Source organism: Bos indicus x Bos taurus, unplaced genomic scaffold (genome assembly GCF_003369695.1).
Source record: "Bos indicus x Bos taurus breed Angus x Brahman F1 hybrid unplaced genomic scaffold, Bos_hybrid_MaternalHap_v2.0 SuperScaffold_100147, whole genome shotgun sequence".
NCBI lineage: Eukaryota > Metazoa > Chordata > Mammalia > Artiodactyla > Bovidae > Bos > Bos indicus x Bos taurus.
This window is the reverse complement of record NW_020867070.1, coordinates 242,247-265,418: the sequence shown is the minus strand read 5'-3', so window position 1 is coordinate 265,418 and position 23,172 is coordinate 242,247. Positions and strand designations below refer to the sequence as shown.

General features: G+C 43.0%; 1 protein-coding gene across 1 annotated transcript in view; it reads right to left on the bottom strand.

Annotated features, from left to right (window-relative positions):
• The window catches only part of LOC113888455 (multidrug resistance-associated protein 4-like), a 161,846-nt gene extending 144,632 nt beyond the window's left edge, over positions 1 to 17,214 (bottom strand). The window contains 2 exon segments of the mRNA XM_027535578.1: positions 16,440 to 16,560; positions 17,111 to 17,214. Of these exon segments, the coding sequence (XP_027391379.1) occupies positions 16,440 to 16,560; positions 17,111 to 17,166 (177 nt within the window). The 5' untranslated portion in view covers positions 17,167 to 17,214.
• Between the last annotated feature and the right edge of the window lie 5,958 nt (positions 17,215 to 23,172).

The window sequence follows — 23,172 nt, the reverse complement described above, 5'->3', positions numbered from 1 at the left end:
CTGACACTGTTTCACTGTTTCCCCATCTATTTCTCATGAAGTGATGGGGCCAGATGCCATGATCTTCGTTTTCTGAATGTTGAGCTTTAAGTCAACTTTTTCACTCTCCACTTTCACTTTCATCAAGAGGTTTTTTAGTTCCTCTTCACTTTTTGCCATAAGGGTGGTGTCATCTGCGTATCTGAGGTTACTGATATTTCTCCCAGCAATCTTGATTCCAGCTTGTGTTTCTTCTAGTCCAGACAAAATGCTATATTCATGCCTAATTTAAAAGAAAATATACAGATCCACTATCTCCTATAAGATAAGCAGGTAACACTTTTAACCTTAAATCAAAATTTTATATTCAAAGATAGTAAAGCCTTAGTACCTTATGCTTAGTACACGATGGATGCTCAGCATAAATATCACAACCAGTGCTTTAGAAATCATTTGTCACAATATCAAGTGAGCTTAAGATGAAGAAGGAAAAAGATTGCAGAAGAAGAGGAAGAAATCTGCTTTCACAGGAACAAGCCTGCTGGCAGCCTGCCCCTGTCTCCTGTCCTCTCAATGCTCCAGCCCAATAGAAAGTCAACATAGTTCACATATGGGAGACACACTTTCATCACCTTCTTCATGAATCTTTATGAACTGAGACACTGGCACAAACACATCGACTCTTTTCCATCCCAAACTCCACATGTCTGTAGACTAAGAGAAAGGAAACCAGCTTTGGCTGGAGTACAACAAAGAAACCAGGCTTGGCAGCTCTGCAGGCTCTCAGCTCCCGAGAGCACTGCCTCACTATGCTTCTACCCCTCTAGAAGTTAGAATGTTCCTTGGAGTTAAAAATTAAACATGGTGGAGGCCAAGCTAAAAAATCATGTCTTCCATTGTTCTCCATCCACCATCCACTGCAGTTAGTGGTTTGGAAGAAATGTTACCAGTCCTCTCTTCCCCAAGGCCTAAGCCAATTAATTCAGGGTGCCCTGAGGCTTCCACCCTGAGTAAGACTTAGGGAAAGCAAGCTGCTTTCCCAAAGAAAAAGGCAAAGAAAGAGCAACTCTTACCCACCCTGCCAAACAGCCACTTCACCCCACAACCTTCTTTCTCTCTCTAGTCACCCCTTGAAGGTCCCCTTCTCCCCAGGTCCCCTTCCTTCTCTACAATGAAGGAAAACCAAAAGAAAAAAACCAAAAACTCAAAGAATCCAAATCACCAAAAGTAAACACGTTGGCCCTCAGTGTCATTTCCTCCACAGACTTCTCAAAAGACCAAATGCCAAAATTTTGGAAATCTTTCAGGAACAGGGCTTTTACTTTTTGGCAATCCTGCCTTACTAACACAGACAAGGGAAGCAACTGACAGGTTTGCTTTGATAGCGCTCTTCCATCTGTCTGAACCTGAGGAACCCACACACAAGAGGAAGGGAAGGAGAATCCATAATACCAAACACCAAAATAATTAAGCATTTTCTCCTCAGCCAGCTAGTGTGTGATCAGGATATTTACCAAAAGATGGCTCAGTCCCTCATATGGGTGCCTCATTAAGCCTCAACATTCCTGTCTTGATCTATACACATGCACGCACACACACATTCACAGGCTACACCAGCTGCTTCTCCTTCCATGAAGTCATGGAAATTTTCTTTTCCTTTTTTTTTTAAAATTTATTTATTTTAATTGGATGCTAATTACTTTGCAATATTTTATTCGTTTTGCCATACATCAACATGAATCCTCCACAGGTGTATACATGCTCCCCATCCTGAACCCCCCTCCCACCTCCCTCTGCTATAGAGGATAAAGGGAACACTATTTAGTTGAAGTATAAGTAAGATGATCAGACCTAACTAAAATGATCAGTTATCATACATTTCCACTGTCATCCATCCCAAGAGGCATAGAGAGCTCATGGAAGAGGTTCTCATACAGTGGATTGCCAAACACACTGTTTATAGTTTCCTGAGATGGAAATGTGGAGGCCCACACAGAGAAGCAAGAACATCAAACTGTATACACAGGCAGTCCCAGCCCAGGCATGGCCAAGTGCAGTCCAGTGCTGCAGCCACAAACCATCAGAAGCCCAGCAGTAACACCTGACATTCCAGACTTTCCCGAAACTTGTGATTCTCTTTGGGAATCACTGTTTCCTGTTACTCAGCACTTCATTTGAGGTTAACATCCTTGTAATTACAGGAGAAATAAGAGTAATAGCACTCGCCAAAGAGAATATGAATAAATGCAACAAATATAGCAAGAAAGAGTGGAAATAAAGGCAGGTTACTACTGCCTAAACATAGCTGGATTTTTTTTCACTGACAAACAGTATTTGATAATCCAGTTGAGGGACTTCCCTGGTGGCCCAGTGGCTAAGACTCCATACTTCCACACTCCCAATGTAGGGGACCTGGGTCCAAACCCTGGTCAGGGGACTAGATCCCACATGCTGCAAATAAGACCTAGCACAGCTAAATAAATAAATACTTAAAAAAAAAAAAAAGTTGAACTAACAGCCTCAATAATGTATAATGCCAGTTAATGGCTGGTATCTTTCACTCATCTGTCAATTCTTTTTTTTTTTCTTTTTCTTGATAATCATTATTCTTTATTTGGAACAGAAATTTTCAAAAAGATAAAGGTTTTCAAACATGAACTGTTACTTTGATCTGATGGAATTTGAGGGAAGAGTCATTTGCTATCCTTAAGCACTATTTTGGGACTTCCTCTGATGGCCCAATGGAAAGGAATCCATCTCAATACATGAGACACAGGAGATGCAGGTTTGATTCCAGAGATGGGGAGATGCTCTGGAGTAGGAAATGGCAACCCACTCTAGTAGTTTGCTGGGATAATCCTATGGACAGAGGAAGCTAGTGGGCTACAGTCCATGGGATCACAAAGAATCAGACACAACTGAGTGACTGAGCACACATGCACAACTCTGCCTCCAGCAAGGAGCAGCCACGGCAATTCAGAGAAGTGATGAAAAGTGTAACATACAAGAAATTTCCATTCTGGCATAAGTCACAACTATTGAAAATAGAAAACTGATATTATAGTCTATATGAAAAATAACAGCAAGTAGAGAAGAATTTCCAGTAATTTCTCTCAAAAAAATAGAAAACAAAATGGTGACTAGCACAAAACTGTGAAAACAAAACCCCAAAGTACAATAGAGAATAAGAATACAGATATTAAATATGATTCTTCAAAGCTTCCAGAACACACAGGACAAGAGTTACTGAGGCCGTCAAACGTAGACTGAGGAAATCCATCACCTCCATACACAAGGAAAGCTTAGAGATAGAGTCATTTAACAGGAGAGCTGGCAGCAGCATTTGTAATCTGTGAGTATTTCCATTTCTGCCATTTGGTAAAACTGGCTGAGGCAAACTAGGTGAAAGATTTTCCAGCTACCAGAAGATTAGCTCCTGCATATGCTTAATGTTCTGTTCCAAGTTTTAACTCCAAATGAAACAGTGGTGTGAATTCCAAGGAAAAGTCCAATTTCAGAACACTCTGCTTATCTTGAAGAGTCTCTCAGAGAGGCTAAGAGTGCCTGGGACACAGACAATGGGGGCAGCCATTCCCGGGAGCTGCCCCCACCACATGTGGGGAGAAACCACCAAGGAATTCTCTCATTGTACATTCCTGATTCTCACCTTCAATTAATAAGAAATAAAGCAACTGAGAAAATATTCATTATCAACCATGAATCTAACGAAACTGAAATTTTCTTGATCAGCAGGAACAAGGTCAAACACTGCCCCCTTAAACCCTTCCTCTTTGACATCAATCTATGACCACCCCATGATTATTCTTTCCACAAACCAACTGAATATAGTTTTTCCTCTTCCACAAGAGTTCTTCACAACTCTGAAATCATGAAGGATCTTTAAAAGAACTTAATTTAATACTACAACGTTCATTAATCAAGGTTCTCAGAGAGTCCGAGTCTCTGAGGCCGAATTTTTTTTTCCTTTTTTGGCCATGTCATGTGGCATGCAGAATCTTAGTTCCCTGACCAGGGATCAAATCCTGAGGCATCTGCATTGGTGGGGTGGAGTCTTAACCACTGGGCTGCCAGGGAAGCTCGAGTTAGACATTTCTTGATAGAGTCCTTGGTATTCAGCCTTCTGACAGCACCTAACATTGGGTTCCACCTCTTGCTTCTTAGGGTAACTTCTTGGATGGCTAGGTTAGATGCTAGAACTTCCACGGTGGGTAGAAGTCCTCCTCCATGTTAATGTTTCTTACCCAACTTCCCCACATCTCATTCACCGGAAACACACACACACACACACACACACATGAAAATAGAAACAAGCTATCAAAGAAAAATGCTTCAGTAAAACATTCAAGCAGAAAAGAGTGAGCTTGGAGGAAAAATGAATAGTCAGTTAATCTTTAGAACTGGGGGAAAGGTGACAAAATGTAGAGTTGAGAAAAATCCAGAGATAAGGAGGAAAAGCAGTGAATCTGGGGGAGTCATAGCCATCAGGATTCTAGATATCCTAGCCTTCACTAGTCTTTTACACAGTGGTCTTCATCCTGACTGCACCTTAGCATACCTGAGAGGGGATAAGTGGACTCTGATGCCCAAGGCCCAGTGTCCAGAAACTGGTTTAGATTCAACTGATTAGGGTGGAGCTTGAAGATTCCTCTCCCTATGGATTCTGGATGCAGAAACTAACCCCAGGTAAGCATCTGCTAACTTCCATGCCTGCACTGTCATGTCATCTGAGCCTGGAATGGCTATGTACCTGCTCTGAAGGAGTTACAAGGGTCACAAAGAGTTTTAACCAGAGTCCCATGGCACATTTCATGCTTCTAGAACAATCCTTCTAAACTCAGGTCCAGACATTATAGTGATGAAATTAAATTTTTTCATTTTGCACATTAGGAAAAATAAAATGTTCAGAAAAGACATTTTAAAACTATGAATAAAACATGAATTAAAATTAGCCTGAAAAGTTATCTTTAAACAGAGAAGGAGAATTGGAATAGATCTAACAAGGATATTGGCCTTCTTTAAAAATAGCTTTTTCTTGATTTTGGAATCATGAAAACTTATACAGAATTGTAATTATAAAACAGCTAATTTTTTTAATGCAATTCCTAAAACTTCAGAGTAAAATTAAACAAAAGTACCTAAATATATACCCAATAGTTCTTTTTTATATGGCTCTGCCAACCAACAGGATGGGTATATATTTAGGTACTTTTGTGGAGAGGGTGAGCTGTATGGAAAGAGTAACATGGAAACTTACATTACCATATGTAAAAATAGATAGCCAATGGGAGATTTGCTGTCTGGCTCAGGAAACTCAAACAGGGGCTCTGTATCAAACTAGAGGGGTGGGATGGGAGGGAGATTCAAAAGGGAGGGGATATAAGTATACCTATGGCTGATTCATATTGAGGTTTGACGGAAAACAGCAAAATTCTGTAAAGCAATTATCCTTCAATAAGAAAGAAAGAAATTTTTTAAATAAGTAGTTTTAAAGAAAAAATTTGAAAACACATTCCCTGTGTGATACACCTACCTGAAGACAGTATGAACTGCAAAAAATTAAATAAAAATCTTAAATTGCTTTCAGATTGCTTTCACATTATAAGGTAAAAAAATGTATAATTATGCTGATATCATTGAGAATTGGGCTTAGACATGAGACAAAGAATAGATGATGGGAGGAAAGAGATACAGATATAAGCACAATAAGATGAAGTAAAAACTTCTTGCATCTGACTTGGACTGGAAACACCCATATAAGCTTATTTCTTTACCTTAAAAAATGTATTCTAACGTTGTTTTATGAAAAAGCCAAGAAACAAAAACCAAGAGCAATAAGCACCTCTAGCATTTAGACTATAGTCTTTAAATATCATTTCATACCAAAGGAAGCCAGGACTGCTTGGAGAAATGGATGATTCCAGGGTTGGAGCAAATGATGTACAAAATGAGCTAGAAACATCCTCTCACATCAGGAACCAAAATACAAAACAAAACAAAAAATCTAGCAAAGACTCCTAGAGCAAGTGCAAAATACTTAGGACCCAACCTGAATAGACCCTCAATGCCCAAAGATGGTCAAAGGTTGGCATAAGCATAACAAATGAAATGGGCTGAAGCAGATCAGAAATGCTTAAATCCACGAGCTCAAACTGACACTCACAAAACCAAACAAACAACAATAAAAACTCACTAGCCCCAGAGGAGAACCAAGTAATCATTTTGAAAATAGGTTTTAAAAAGTGAAAAACATTATTTTCCCCTACTCTTCCTATAAATATTATAGTTCAGGGTGAACCAAAGATCTTAGAGCATATCCATTTTGCAACCCTTAATGACTTAATGGACCTTGAGCAAGGATCATGAATAGCTCCTAACATCACACAACACACACACACACACACAAAAGATGTTATGTGCCTCATAAAGGAGGTATACAATCCTACCCCCTACATAGATGAAAGGGGTGAAGACCATCCAAATGAGTTATATCAAACCTCTAGATCTAAACACCAACTAAGGTACCAGAGGAACATGTTAACTGATGCAGGGGGAAACGGGATCAGCCAAATCCAGGCTGTGGGAATCTCTACAGGACAAACAACCTAGAGGTGTGGGGTTGGGAGCCAGGAACAGAAAAGCAATTGTATAACCTATGGCAGCCAAATGTACCCTATTTAATACTGCTGCCAACAGCAAGAGGGGAAAAAGACAACTGTGAGCACTGGCTAGATATTGATGACATTAAAATTAATATTTATGAACAATAATATGCTAAACATGTTTATTGGGGAAGATTCTACATCTTTTAAAGATACATACTAAAATATTTATGGATAAACATGATATGATGTCTTGGAACTGCTTTAAAATAATCTTGGGAAGTGAGAGTGAGTTTCAGATGAATCAAGACTGCTCATTATGGCAATTATTGAAGCTGGCTTAGGGTGACATGGGCTTCCCTGGTGTCTTAGCTGGTAAAGAGTCTGCCTGCAATGAGGGAGACCTGGGTTTGATCCCTGGATTGGCAAGATCCCCTGGAGAAAAGAAAGGCTACCCACTCCAGTATTTTGGCCTGGAGGACCATGGGGTTGCAAAGAGTTGGACACGACTGAGCGACATTCACTAGGGTGACATAGGGGCTTATTTCCCTTTACCCTTCTCAGTTCCTAGCTGAAGATCCCTGTAATAAATGACAGAATAACAAGAAAAAAATCAAACAGAAGTTTATTAACATGTATATTTCTGATACATATGCAAAATATCAAGAAGAGCTGAGTAACTCCCTGAGATGGCCCAAGCCACCACTTTAAATGCCATCTCCAGCTAAAGACAAAAGAAAAGATGATGGAGCACCAATGAGAGGTTAGCAGGAAAAGCAGCTTAAACTACACTAGGGTTGGGTTTGTTATGCAGATGTCATTCTTCTTGAAGACTGTCCTTCAACAGAATTCTACTGTGGTTTAGAGCCATCCTTCTTTTTCTGGTACAGAGAGGCAGACACCTTTACAAAGGGACGTTTCCTTTATCAGTGTAAATGTCCCTCACAAAAGAGTAACTTCTACTCTGTCTTCAGGGTTTCTTCTGTGTCTATTTCTAAAAAGCAGAATCAACTCACAACAGTCTTTCTGCCAGAGAGCCCTATTGTGGAGTGATACATTGTCTTACCCTTTCAGTCTATTCTATTTTTGAAATTTTCTTAAAAATCTACAGCACAGGGTGTGTGTGGGGGGGGGGGGGACACTATAGAAAGCAGTTGACAGAGGGGCCAGAGCTATTGCTAGACAAGCAGCTCCTCTTGGCTCTGAGCCTCAGTGGAGGCTGTGGGAGGAGAGGACAGAACACAGAGAACACGGGTCTAACAGTCAGAGCACTGGGCTTCAGAAACCAGGTCGGCCACCTGTGAGTCACGTGACCCCGAGCCCATCATGTGCCCTCCCGGGCCTCTGGGTCTTTATCTGTGAAAATACCTGCCTTGCTTTCCTCAGGGGAATCCTGGGACAACTAAACGAGCTACAACAGTTCGGAGAGCTCTGAAACCACCATAAAAACAAGGGGTTTTCATCACTTTTATTATGAGAAGTCCTGGGAAGAGACTTACTCTATTCTTAATGGCAGAGGCTGGTTTCACAAAGGGCTTGGAGAACTCATTGTTGCTCACAGGTGGTCACAATGGAACAAGAACTCTTGAGAAAAGCCATGTGTAAAGCCAAATTTTCTAGACTGCAATTAAAGTTTCACTTCTAAGCAGATTGCTAAAATTTTTAACCATTATGAATACAATCTTTTAAAAAGAGACTCCTACCTCCCTGACTATATAAAGAAAATGGATTGAGGAGGGTGGAGGAACAAGTGAAACAGGTGAGGGAACTTAAGAGGTACAAACTCCAAATTATAAAATAAGTAAAAGGGGATCAGGGGCAAAAAAATAAATCTATAAAATTTTTAAAAATAAATAAATCACAGAATTATAATATACAACATAGGAAATATATTCAGTAATATTGGAATAACTTTGCATGCTGACAGTTGGTAACTAAACTCATCATGTACTGTATAAAATATTAAATCACTAATGATATATACCAGAAACAAATATAACAGTGTAAGCCAATCATTCTTCAATTTAAAAAATTCTTCTGGTTTCCTCAGTGTCTATGCCCAGCAGTGGGATTGCTGGATCATAAGGCAGTTCTATTTCCAGTTTTTTAAGGAATCTCCACACTGTTCTCCATAGTGGCTGTACTAGTTTGCATTCCCACCAACAGTGTAAGAGGGTTCCCTTTTCTCCACACCCTCTCCAACATTTATTATTTGTAGACTTTTGGATCGCAGCCATTCTGACTGGCGTGAAATGGTACTTCATAGTGGTTTTGATTTGCATTTCTCTGATAATGAGTGATGTTGAGCATCTTTTCATGTGTTTGTTAGCCATCTGCATGTCTTCTTTGGAGAAATGTCTATTTAGTTCTTTGGCCCATTTTTTGATTGGGTCATTTATTTTTCTGGAGTTGAGCTGTAGGAGTTGCTTGTATATTTTTGAGATTGGTTGTTTGTCAGTTGCTTCATTTGCTATTATTTTCTCCCATTCTGAAGGTTGTCTTTTCACCTTGCTGATAGTTTCCTTTGATGTGCAGAAGCTTTTAAGGTTAATTAGGTCCCATGACATTGAGGAAACCAGAAGGGAAAGAGACACGTGTACCCCAATGTTCATCGCAGCACTGTTTATAATAGCCAGGACATGGAAGCAACCTAGATGTCCATCAGCAGATGAATGGATAAGAAAGCTGTGGTACATATATACAATGGAGTATTATTCAGCCATTAAAAAGAATTCATTTGAATCAGTTCTAATGAGGTGGATGAAACTGGAGCCTATTATACAGAGTGAAGTAAGCCAGAAGGAAAAACACCAATACAGTATACTAACGCATATATATGGAATTTAGAAAGATGATAACAATAACCCTGTGTACGAGACAGCAAAAGAGACACTGATGTATAGAACAGTCTTATGGACTCTGAGGGAGAGGGAGAGGGTGGGAAGATTTGGGAGAATGGCATTGAAACATGTAAAATACCATGTATGAAACGAGATGCCAGTCCAGGTTCGATGCACGATACTGGATGCTTGGGCCTAGTGCACTGGGACGACCCAGAGGGATGGTATGGGGAGGGAGGAGGGAGGAGGGTTCAGGATGAGGAGCACATGTATACCTGTGATGGATTCATTTTGATATTTGGCAAAACTAATACAATTATGTAAAGTTTAAAAATAAAATAAAATTAAAAAAAATTCTTTTAACTTTATATTAAAAACTTACATATGCTTAGAAAACAGAAAAGAAGGTGGATATAAAACCCTAATTTATAACTCAAGGTCATCACTGTGGGTATTACCAACACCTAGAACTGGACATGGAATGACAGACTGGTTCCAAATAGGAAAAGGAGTACATTAAGGCTGTATATTGTCACCCTGCTTATTTAACTTCTATGCAGAGTACATCATGAGAAACACTGGGCTGGAAGAAGCACAACCCAGAATCTAGATTGCTGGGAGAAATAACAGTAACCTCAGATATGCAGATGATACCACTCTTATGGCAGAAAGTGAAGAGGAACTAAAAAGCCTGTTGATGAAAGTGAAAGAGGAGAGTGAAAAAGTTGGCTTAAAGCTCAAAATTCAGAAAACGAAGATCATGGCATCTGGTCCCATCACTTCATGGCAAATAGATGGGGAAACAGTGGAAATAGTGGCGGACTTTATTTTAGGGGGCTCCAAAATCACTGCAGATGGTGACTGCAGCCATGAAATTAAAAGATGCTTACTCCTTGGAAGGAAAGTTATGACCAACCTAGATAGCATATTCAAAAGCAGAGACATTACTTTGCCAACAAAGGTCCGTCTAGTCAAGGCTATTGTTTTTCCAGTGGTCATGTATGGATGTGAGAGTTGGACTGTGAAGAAAGCTGAGCACCAAAGAATTGATGCTTTTGAACTTTGGTGTTGGAGAAGACTCTTGAGAGTCCCTTGGACTGCAAGGAGATCCAACCAGTCCATTCTAAAGGAGATCAGTCCTGGATGTTCTTTGGAATGACTGATGCTAAAGCTGAAACTCCAGTACTTTGGCCACCTCATGCAAAGGGTTGATTCATTGGAAAACACTCTGATGCTGGGAGGGATTGGGGGCAGGAGGATAAGGGAACAACAGAGGATGAGATGGCTAGATGGAATCACTGACTCGATGGATCTGAGTTTGAGTGAACTCTGGGAGTTGGTGATGGACAGGGAGGCCTGGCGTCCTGCAATACATGGGATCACAAAGAGTCAGACACACCTGAGCGACTGAACTGAACTGAACTGAATGGTTAACATGATGCTCTCAGGAACCAGCAGGGCACACACAGCAGGTCTACTCTGCAGGTCCCCATCCACTCTGCTCAAGGCGCCCTCCTCCTCTCCCTTGCTGTGTGGTCCTCAGTGGTTGCTCTCATCCCGCAGTATCTCTGCCACTAGCAGACACTCCTCAGCCTCCTGGGTTGAGCAAAGTGAGGGACACAAAGAAGAAAGGGTTGGGGAATAAGTGCAAAGACCACTCAGCTCTCAGGGAACCAGCCATGAGTCGAGGCACAAAGCCCACTTTGGGATGCAGAGGATTCTGTTTACTTCCTGCCCATCAGCTGAACTCCAAGGGAAGATTTACACACAAATGAGCTTCCCCACAGCCTCCACCTGGACCAGAAACCACCAGCAAAAGTGGTCTCAGACAAAGGCCAAGTGTCCAGACAAGGCCAGGCCACATCTAAGGGTGCTGGGCAGAGGACATAACTCCCAGCCACTCCTCCCCTCTCAGGAGAACGGACTGGGTGAACCCACTCCGGCTCTCTGAGGTCACCCCACTTATACACCAGCAGGTAGAGACCTCACCTCTCAGAGAGAAGCCCTGATGACCTGGGGAGGTGGTCTCTGTGTCTCTGGCCCAGGCAGAAATTTCAGGTTCCTCCTCTCCACCCTGAGAGCCCTGGGCATGCGGAAACCTGTCCTCCCCACCTGCAGTCCCCATGGAGGTGCACACAGGGGCCAGGGTGCTGGGAACTCTCTGCCTGTTCTGTTCTAATTAGCATTCACCTGCAAGGGATCCACAGCCTCGTAACTGTTTCTCCAAGTGGTAGAGATACTCCTCAGTTCTCATAGGACAGAGGTTTTCATATTTCAGAATCCTAAGAGCCTCACCCTGGACTGGTGTCACCCTGCTTTTTCCCACTGGTGCTGCCAGGGGTACCTGGGAGGCCCTGATTGTGCTGTAGGTGGAAAGAGCACACTGCTTGGGATCATGGATGATCCACGGGGTGTTCTGTGCAGTCAAGGAATTGAAAGAGGGCTGGAGGTCACCAAGGAAACACGTTTGTGTTTTAGAAAATCCTGGGTTGAGTTTAGATCTTTCATTATCAAAAATATAAAGACCAATAAGCAGTACAGATAGATCACAACATGGAAATTTGCTTCATAAAATCAATTTCAGTAACTAGTACTGCTACTGCTACTAGTACTAGTAGTACTACCACACAGATAAGCCCCTACCTTCAAGGTCCTCTACTCCCCACTTCTCTGCCATGACCACCCAACAACCAAACTCCTAAAAGAGGGCTCAGGGCTCTACCAATTGCACCTTATGCAGCCCCAGGCCTGGCCTTCCTGGATCCCCAGCAAGAAGTATTACTGGGTCTGGAAAACTTTGAAATCAACACTCCCAGCACCACAGTGGGGTGAATTCCCTCTCAGGAAGAATCTCAGATTCTCTCCCTCTATGTCTGCTTCTCCCATGAACTGCCACAGTCACGACCCAGGACTCATATTAGGATGGGATCCATTCGAGGCTTAGCAACCGCACCTAAGGAGCCGACAGCCCAGGACAGCAAGAAAATCCACATGGGCTATGCTTTGAGACCCACTTGCCTTCAAGCCTCTTTATCATCTGGTACCAAAGAGAAACTAGAGAACCAGCAACAGCAGAGAAAGATCTGCTCCAGGATATGATCCAACATTAAACCCGGAGGCCGCTCATCCAACCAGGCACTTGGCATTAGTCACAAGGACACACCAAGGCCCCAGGGTTTCCAGACAAGCAGAATTCATGAGAACTCACCCAGGACGGAAACCTGCATGGAGGGTGCATGAGTTCTCCACAATTCATGGTGAAGCTGGAGCTCCTCCCCATGAGGGCTCTGGCCTGACTGACGTGGCCCATGGGGAGGGGGCAGTCCAGGGAAGGAAGTGATCTTGGGAGCTCTGGCAGCTCCAGCCCAGACACAGGACCCCGGGTTTGGTTCCACAGGAAGGGGATGCTCCTTTCCTAGGAAAGCATTTATCATATGTGACCTGGGAAAGTCAACAATTACTTGCTGAGCAACTGTCAAATGTCATGTTATTCTGGGCTCCAGTCCAAATTTGAGTGAGTAATAGCTGTGTTTGACTCCTTGCAACCCCATGGACTGGACACTGCCAGGCTCCTCTGTTCATGGAATTTTTCAGGAAAGAATACTGGAGTGGGTTGCCATTTCCTTCTTCAGGGTATCTTCCTGATGCAGGGATCGAACAAGGGTCTCCTGCACTGCAGGCAGATTCTTCTGAGCACCAGGAAGTTCAGTTCAGTTCAGTCACTCAGTCATATCCGACTCTTTGCGACCCCATGGACTGCACCATTCTGAGCCTCCCTTTCCATCACCAACTCCCAGAGTTTACTCAAACTATGTCCATTGAGTCAGTAATGCCATCCAGCCATCTCATCTGCTGTCATCCCCATCTCCTCCCACCTTCAATCTTTCCCAGCTTCAGGGTCTTTTCCAATGACTCAGTTCTTCGAATCAGGTGCACAAAGTATTGGAGTTTCAGCTTTAGCATCAGTTCCAATGAATACTCAGGATTGATTTCCTTTAGGGTGGACTGGTTGCATCTCCTTGCAGTCCAAAGACTCTCAAGAGTCTTCTCCAACACCACAGTTCAAAAGTATCAATTCTTTGGCGCTCAGCTTTTTTGATAGTCCAACTCTCACATCCATACATGACTACTGGAAAAACCATAGCTTTGACTAGATGGACATTTGTTGCCAAAGTAATGTCTCTGCTTTTTTATATGCTGTCTAGGTTGGTCATAACTGTTTTTCCAAGGAGCAAGCATCTTTTAATTTCATGGCTGCAGTCACCTTCTGCAGTGATTTTGGCTCATGTACTATTGAAGCATGGCTTGGAGAATTTTGAGCATTACTAGCGTGTGAGATGAGTGCAACTGTGAGGCAGTTTGAGCATTCTTTGGCCTTGCCTCTCTTTGGGAATGGAATGAAAACGGACCTTTTCCAGTCCTGTGGCCACTGCTGAGCTTTCCAAATTTGCCAGCATATTGAGTGCAGCACTTTCATAGCATAATCTTTTGGGATTTTAAATAGCTCAACTGGAATTCCACCACCTCCACTAGCTTTGTTCTTAGTGATGCTTCCTAAGGCCCACTTGACTTCACCTTCCAGGATGTCTGGCTCTAGGTGAGTGATCATACCACTGTGATTATCTGGGTCATGAAGATCTGTTTTGTATAGTTCTTCTATGTATTCTTGAAACCTCTTCTTAATATCTTCTGCTTCTGTTAGGTCCATACCATTTCTGTCCTTTATTGTGTCCATCTTTGTATGAAATGTTCCGCTGGTATCTCTGATTTTCTTGACGAGATCTCTAGTCTTTCCCATTCTATTGCTTTCATCTCTTTCTTTGCATTGATCACTGAGGAACATTTTCTTATCTTTCCTTGCTATTTTTGGGAACTCTGTATTCAAATGGATATATCTTTCCTTTTCTCCTTTGCCTTTAGTTTCTCTTCTCTTCACAACTATGTGTAAAGCCTCCTCAGACAACCATTTTGCCTTCTTACATTTCTTTTTCTTGAGGATAGTCTTGGTCCCTGCCTCTTGTACAGTGTCATGAACCCCCATTCATAGTTCCTCAGGCACTCTGTCTATAAGATCTAGTCCCTTGAATCTATTTTTCATGTCTACTGTATAATCGTAAGGGATCTGATTTAAGTCATATTTGAATGGTTTAGTGGTTTTCCCTACTTTCTTCAACTCAAGTCTGAATTTGGCAATAAGGACTTCATGATCTGAGCCACAGTCAGCTCCTGGTCTTCTTTTGCTGTGGTATACAGCTTCTCCATCTTTGGTGGCAGAGAGTATAATCAATCTGATTTCATATGGACCATCTGGTGATGTCCATGTGTAGAGTCTTCTCTTGTGTTGTTGGAAGAGGGTGTCTGCCAAGACCAGTGCATTCTCTTGGCAAAACTCTATTAGCCTTTGCCCTGCTTCATTCTGTGTTCCAAGGCCAAATTTTCCTGTTACTCCAGGTACTCTTGACTTCCTACTTTTGCATTCCAGTCCCCTATAATGAAAAAGACATCTTTTTTGAGTGTTAGTTCTAGAAGGTCTTGTAGGTCTTCATAGAACCATTTAACTTCAGCTTCTTCAGCATTATTGGTTGGGGCATAGGCTTGGATTACTGTGATACTCAATGGTTTGCCTTGGAAACAGAGATCATTCTGTCATTTTTGAGATTGCACCCAAGCACTGCATTTCAGGATCTTTTGTTGACTGTGATGGCTACTCCATTTCTTCTAAGGGATTTTTACCCACAGTAGTAGATATAATGGTCATCTGAGTTAAATTCACACATTCCAGTCCATTTTAGTTTGCTGATTCCTAAAATGTCAATGTTCACTCTTGCCATCTCCTGTTTGACCACTTCCAATTTGCCTTGATTCATGGACCTAAAATTCCAAGTTCCTATGAAATATTGCTCTTTATAGCATTGTACTTTACTTCCATCATGAGTCACCTCCACAACTGGGTGCTGTTTTTGCTTTGGCTCCATCTCTTCATTCTTTCTGGAGTTATTTCTCCACTGATCTCCAGTAGCATATTGGGCACCTACTGACCTGAGGAGTTCCTCTTTCAGTGTCCTATCTTTTTCCCTTTTCATACTTTTCATGGGGTTCTCAATGCAAGAATACTAAAGTGGTTTGCCATTCCCTTCTCCAGTGGACCACATTTTGTCAGAACTCTCCTCCAGGGAAGCCTACTATTATTAAGAGACATTTCTAAGTATAAAGACAGGTCAACTTAAAAAGTATCCTCAGTACATGTTTCACTTTATCTTACAATCTATAGACAAAACATTAGAATATGTAATGAATCCATACACCTTTTCCAAAGGAATACCCAAGACAGAACTAGCAATAAAGTTATAAATGACAGTCATCAATCAGATGAAATAATTTAGATGAAGCTTGTCTCTCTCGAAGAGATAAGGACTTGGCAAGTGTTCAGGAAGGAAATACAATGTGCTTTTAATTTTGTATGAAATATAATAATGTTCAGTTCCATGTTGTTGAACATATGTCTGCTGTTGCCACATAAATCCTCTACTTCAAATTATTGTCCGAATGCTTTACTAAAACTCTGCTTCTGGCCTTTGTTTTGGAATCTGTTACATTTGTTGCCATCTCCTGATCTCTGTTCTCTGAAGTTTACTTCTTCCAAACCACAGGACACATATTCCCTGAGGTTGTAAGATCCTCTTTTGGTCAAGGGTCACTCAATATTTATATTGAGCACCAAAAACATCCTAACATGGCATAAAATATCTTTCCAGTGCTGCTATGCTTCCATTACACTATGTTTTAATCAGTTAAGAGAAAAATAGTAATCTCCAGAGGTCAAGCCCTTTAAGAATCTGTCTATTCTAAAGATAAATACAACTGCTAATCTACATCATGATTCCTAGATGAGATTTACCCTCAGACCTTAAACCACTGTCCTCTCCTTGCCTCAGTCCATCCATCTCGGGACTGACCCACATATACTCAAAATCAATGCACTGTATGGAAAAGCTTGTACCTCAAGACATGTTAACATTCCCAAAACTAAGTAGGATTTCCCATAACACTTTATGATCGCTTTCATTAAAGAAGGCTCTCGTGCATCTTTCTGGGCTCTCAACACTTCTTGATCCCAGTACCTGCGAAGAGAGGCAAAGCACAGTGAGGAACAGCTCTGCCGTAGGAAAACAGGGGAGGGACAGAGCAGAGGACAAGCCTTCACTTCAGGGCTCTCCGTGGCTGCCCATAGATGCTGGCTAACTGCTCGCAGGGCTCCCGAAAGATGAGCGGTGCAGACACTGAAGCACCAGGAAAAGCACCAGACCAGGTCTTCAGAGAAAAGTCCCAGATTCTACAAACAAGTTCCTGCTAAGCTTTGCTGAACTCACAGGTCATGAGCAGCTCAGAAGGACAGACACTGTCTTCCAGGGACCCCACCTCTGGGGACAGAGCTAGGTCTCCAGGGCCATGGCTGTGGGCTCCCTCCACATCCACTCACACAGGGAACACAGGCTCCCCCAACCTCCACAGTGGGCTGAGCCCAGGGGCAGCATGAAGGGCTGAGGCTTCAGTGTCAGGGAAGGAGGCTCAGAAGACCCCGGAGGAAGGAAAAGGCCCCTCCCCACAAGCCTTTAGCCCCATGGAGAAATTCTCAGTCTTCTAACCGTACTCCCTGCTGCCTGTGCTCACCCTTGCAGCTCTTCTCCAAGGTGCTGGGAGCGATCTTCCAGAAGCACTGGGTACATGTCATCTTTTTCTAATTTCCGTTTATGACCAATTTTAAACAAGGGGTTTAGCCACCTGTTAAATGTTAAAAGGAGAGTGACATATATTCAAATTGCATATCTTTAATTAGAATCCTACATTCATGGGCATTGTTTAAAAAAAGTCTACATTTTAACTATACAAAGATATAGGGAGAAAATTAGACATATGCTTACAAACACATATATTAGGGTGTCGATAAGTCACTCTGGCTTACACAGAATATAACTGAACTAAAATACCCTGTTTGTTGTCTACTGAACATACATTGTACATCTACTTTAATTATTAAGAAAAATACATTTAGAAATCAAAATAATGTTACCTTGGTTCAGGAGTACAGAATAGAGCTGAATGGCCTTTGTGGATAAGGCTGTAGATAGGTTCCTGTACTACCAAGCACTTAAATTTTCTGAACTGTATCAGACTCAAGGATTTTGCTGTTGATTTTTAGTGGCTAAGTTGTGTCTAACTGCTTTTGTGACCCCATGGACCGCAGCCCTCCAGGCTCCTCTGTCCATGGGATTTCCCAGTCAAGGATACTGGAATGGGTTGCCATTTCATTCTCCAGGGGATCTTCTTGGCTCAGGGATCAAACCTGTGTCTCCTGCACAGGCAAATGGATTCTTTACCACTGAGCCACCAGGGAAGCCCACCAGACTCAAGAATGCCTCAGTCACATTCACATAAGACGCAACCTTGCAGTCTCAAGACCTCCTTAGTTCAGCTAATAACACAAAGGAAATTTTACAGGGAATCACGTTACAATACACCACCCTAAGTCCAACAGGTTCTGGACCCTGACCTCCTTACAGCCCTGTCAGACTCCCCTCACATGAGCCTCTTTCTGACCCCGACCGTCTGAAGATGTCCTAAAGATAAGTAACATCTTTCCAACTAAAATGAATACATTGATTTTTCTTATAGTCCGCCTTATAGTTGAAGCAGAAATTGCTAGACAGTGTAAGATTTTTTTAATTTCAATTTTTAATTCCTTTTTTAATTTCAATTTTTCTCTTCTCAAGTAAACATCTCACTCTTTGCTCCAATTTCCAGGCATTCAGAGGAATCCTTTCCTGGTCTGGAAGGTCATAAAACATTCAGACCCAGGACAAGACAATTATTAACTGTAGTCCAATTTATCAAGAGAAACCTCCAAGTAGCCCATTAACACTTAAAACATACATTTCGTCCGGAAATAATGGTCTGGGGTCTTGAGAAAGGGTCAAGGGGTGGCATTGCAATGTCTAGAGAAACTGAGAAACTGGGGTTCCAAGAAAGCCATAAAATCGACAAATTGGACATTGTGATATTTACATTAAGTCATGAATCAACCAAAAATGTACAAATCAGTCTAGAAAAGATGTAAAACTGCTATTATCCTCACCTTTTGGGGTCCTTTCACTCCCTCTCAGTCTATGCTGAGGACTTTGTATCTCTATCTTCTAAAGTAAACTTTGCCTCTGTGTTTGCGAGTTCCCTGGAATTCATTCTTAGGCTCCGTGAACAGAACTCAGGTTTCACGTTTCATTATCACTTCCTGGCTGATCAATTTCTTTTCAAATCTAACACAAGACTTTCATAAGGGCTGAAATTTTACTGACTGTGGGGTCTGCCACCTTCAGCCTCAGTCGGGGAATAATTACTGGTGTGCTGCAATTCATGGGGTTGCAAAGAGTCGGACACGACTGAGCGACTGAACTGAACTGATACTTTCAGAAGCTCCACGATAACAGCGGACCAACCAATATTTCCAATGAGTCCTCCACCTCCAGATATGACGGACTCTAGATACAGACCATGCCCAAGGACTCTGGGAACAGGATCATACCAAATCTGAGGGGGTCTAGTCTGTGGAGGCAATATGCTGGATGGAAGGGCGCCACCATTAGTCTAAACATGAGTCAAGAAAACCCAAACACAGTTGAGCCCCTGAGGGTCCTCGAGGCCCCGGGGCAAGGACCACCCACAATGGGTCATTAACTGTCTCCAGGAAAACTCTACTAGTGGCTACTGGGCTATAAGAGGTACATACCCCAATCTGGGTCACATTCAGATTTTAATTACACTCACCCCACCTCCCATCAAAATGGAGCCATTCATCTAGTCAGGAGGGAGCTGAACTAGACTTGCAATGGAAGGAGTTGTCGCCCCTGTAGCATCCTTGGTGAGTCTAGCATGAGAAGCAATTTATAAAGCCAAAACTACTAAAAAAAAAAAGGTGGGGCGAGGCACTGAAACATTGGCCTGGGGAACTAAAGAACCCAGCTGTAACTTTAGAAATATGAAATCTTCACTGGGCCTCTGGTCCACATGACACTCAACCACTGCATGGTTCCTGAGTACCTGCTGGCTGATCAAGGAGGAATTCACGCCCTTGCAGCTATTTCTTGTTGTTTCTATGTTAATGTGAACGGTCAAATAGAAGACAGTGTAACCTGACTGTTAGAGAAGACTGCTAGCACCAGAGAAGGATGAATATCATATGATATTGCTTATATGTGGAATGTACATAAAAGCTATAAATGAACTCTTTAAAAAATAGACTGAGAGTCACAGATGAAGGGGGAAAAAAAAGCTATGGTTACCAGGGGATGAGAGGAGGGACAAATTGGGGCACTGGGATTGACATAGACACACTGTAATATACAGAACAGATAACTAAGAAGGACCTACTGTATAGCACAGAGAACTTTATTCTATACTCTGTAATGGCCTACATAGGAAAAGAATCTAAAAAAGAGTGTGTATATGTATATGTATAACAGATTCACTTTGCTGTAGAGCAGAAACTAACACAACATTGTTAATCAACTATACTCCAATAAAAATTCAAAGAGAAAGTCACTTGATCAAATATTCAGAACAAGAAGGGCCCTGACTGAACAAATCTGGGACAGTATCAAAAGGGTAATCTCAGCTTCCTGGGCTTCTGCCATTCTTAGGACCCCTTACAATTATTCTCCTCCTGCTTTTTGGTCTGTGTATCCCCAAATGCCTCGTTAGTTTTATCTGGTCTTTATCTGGGTGTGAGAATTGGGACTTCAGCCAAGTGACAATCATATTTATTTTAGCTATCCACTCCAGTATTCTTGCCTGGAGAATCCCATGGAGAGAAGAGCCTGGCAGGCTACAGTCTGTGGGGTCGCGAAGAGTTGGATATGACTGAGTGACTAACTTTTTCACTTTCACTTCCTGCTTCTGTCTGAGCCTCAGGCTTAAAAGAAGAAGTTACAGAGAAAAACAAAAACTGGTTAGAACTAACTAGGCCCAAAATTGGAGGAGGAAATGGCAACCCACTGCTGTACTCTCGCCTGGGGATTTCCAGGGACAGAGGACCTGGAGGGCTACATTCCATGGCGTCCCAAAGAGTTGGCTACGACTGTGCGACTACCTTTCACTTTCAGGCCTCAAATGGTAAAAACCCTAACTTCCCCTAGGCCTTGAGCCTCATTTATGCATTCGCTGTAATATATTAGCATGCTAAATGGCATACTCACCAGTGCCATGACAGTTGACAATGGTCATGACAACAACCCACATAAGGACTAAAAATGAGTATTGCCTCAATTTTAGGTCCAAATCACACCCTTATTCTCAGATAAGTCATGAATATTCCTCCCTTTCTTGATTCAATTTCCTTGCTTTTACGTTGACCCAAATTGGGTTGAGAAGTTGATTTGTGAACTAAGCTCTCGCGTCTCCATTCTTTGGTCATTGAATAAAACTTGTGCTGTCCCAGTCTCACCATCAATTTAGTTATTGGCTTTTGGAATCTGAGTGGAAAAGCAACCTCTTCAGCCAAGAAAAGGGGTCTTGGCCCGGGCTCAGAGCCCAGCACACGGTGGGAGACCAATTTGGTGACATCAGTTACATATACAAGGAACACCGTCTTCAGAGCCAGACTGCTTGACTTGGGATCCTGCTCCATTACTTACCGGCTGTGTGGCGGTAAGCGACTTACTCAACATCTCTGCTTCAGTGCCTTCAAGTATAAAATAAGTGGTAATAGTGTCTTTCCCTCCAGCAGGAAAACTGGAAATGGGTGCCTACCCAAATCAATGAAAAGTCCTCACCTTCTCATTTTCAGGCACATACATTTTGAAAATTCACAAACAGAATTTCTTGTTTCTTGTTTCCTCGAACCTCCCGTGAATAGGCGGGCAGCAGGGGACACAGTTGAGGGACTCTGGAGAGGCTACTCCTCAGCATGTCCCAAAGGTGCTATCTGCTGAGCCCCAGTAGCTGTTACACAAGCCAGTGGGGGTTCTTCTGCCCTTTCTCTTCTCTGTGCCAAGGATCAGACCAATGAAACTGTGAGCACCGATCAGATATTTAGCAAATCTTCCAGTGGGCTATGAAGGGGATTCCTTGGCACATTTTTCCCACTGCTTTTTCCTCCTGTCCTTCAGCTCTCTCCCGGGACTCAAGCCCGGCCAAAACTAATGAAACTCAGGCTCTGATGTCTCATTGCAAAAATTCATTGAGAGACAAAGCGATAAGAGGTAGATTTGTTAGGATCCAGAGAGAAGCCACTCTTCAGGGTGTGAACCATTGCAGAGGGCAAGGGCTGAGGCCATGGAATTAGGCCTGGCTAGGTTTTGGAGAAGGCAATGGCACCCCACTCCAGTACTGTTGCCGGGAAAATCCCATGGATGGAGGAGCCTGGTAGGCTGCAGTCCATGGGGTCGCTAAGAGTCAGACACAACTGAGCGACTTCACTTTCACTTTCCACTTTCATGCATTGGAGAAGGAAATGGCAACCCACTCCAGTGTTCTTTCCTGGAGAATCCCATGGGCAGAGAAGCCTGGTGGGCTGCAGTCCATGGGGTCGTATGGAGTCAGACACGACTGAAGCGACTTAGCAGCAGCAGCAGCAGGTTTTGTGAAGGGATGGAATTCATATGCTAATAAGTGAGAGAATCTTCCCAGCCATTGGGGATCCACCCTCTCCTCCCTCGTGACTGACCTTGTGCCTTGGAGCTGTCCTGCTACCTCTGGGTGTGTCTGTTGGTTTATAGATTGGGGATTAAGGTTTACTTGAATTTGACTTGTCATCTTGGACGCAATTGATTTTAATTGGTTTACATTATACCCTTGTGCTATGTCATTCTTTCAAAGGTTGTGCTCTGCCCTCTTCCCTCCTGTTTCATGCTATTTTCCTGAGCCCCATCCAGACCCACAAGGTTGCCTCTACAATCTTCTGGAGAGACAACCAGAAAGTAGCTGGCTTTGGGAGGGAAATACTCTATAATATTCAACCCCCTAATCCTACCCAATACTGGTCACACTGGAGATTTTGGGGACACCCAAACTCCAGTCTGGGGGATCCCAGAAGGTCATCACGCCTTGACCTGCCTAGGGACCGGTCTTCCAAAGGTTGTCACGCCTTAACCTGCTCGGGGATCCTCTAGTCCCAGGGGTCCCAGGAGGTTGTCACGCCTTGACCTGCCCAGGGACCCAATTCTCGGGAGGCCGTCACGCCTCAACCTGCCTGGGGATTTGATCTCTAGGAGGCTGTCACGCCTCAGCCTGCCTGGGGATCTGCACCCTGACCCGGGGATGCCTGGCTCTCAAGTTGCAACAGTACTAGGTAGGATAAACTTACATCATATCTATTCCCGTCCACGGTGGGCAAACTAGCAATGAGTTACAAACCCCTTAATTCTACCCAGCACTGGTCACACTGGAGATCTTGGGGACGCCCAAACTCCAGTCCAGCGGGTCCCAGGAGGTCATCACGCCTTGACCTGCCTAGGTATCGGTCTTCGAAAGGTTGTCACACCTCAACCTGTTCGGGGACCCTCTAGTCCCAGGGGTCCCAGGAGGCTGTCACGCCTTGATCTGCCCGAGGATTCGATCTCTAGGAGGCTATCACGCCTCAGTCTGCCTGGGGATCTGCACCCTGACCCGGGGATGTCTGGCTCTCAGGTTGCAACAGTACTAGGTAGGATGAGCTTACATATCTATTCCCGTCCACGGTGAGC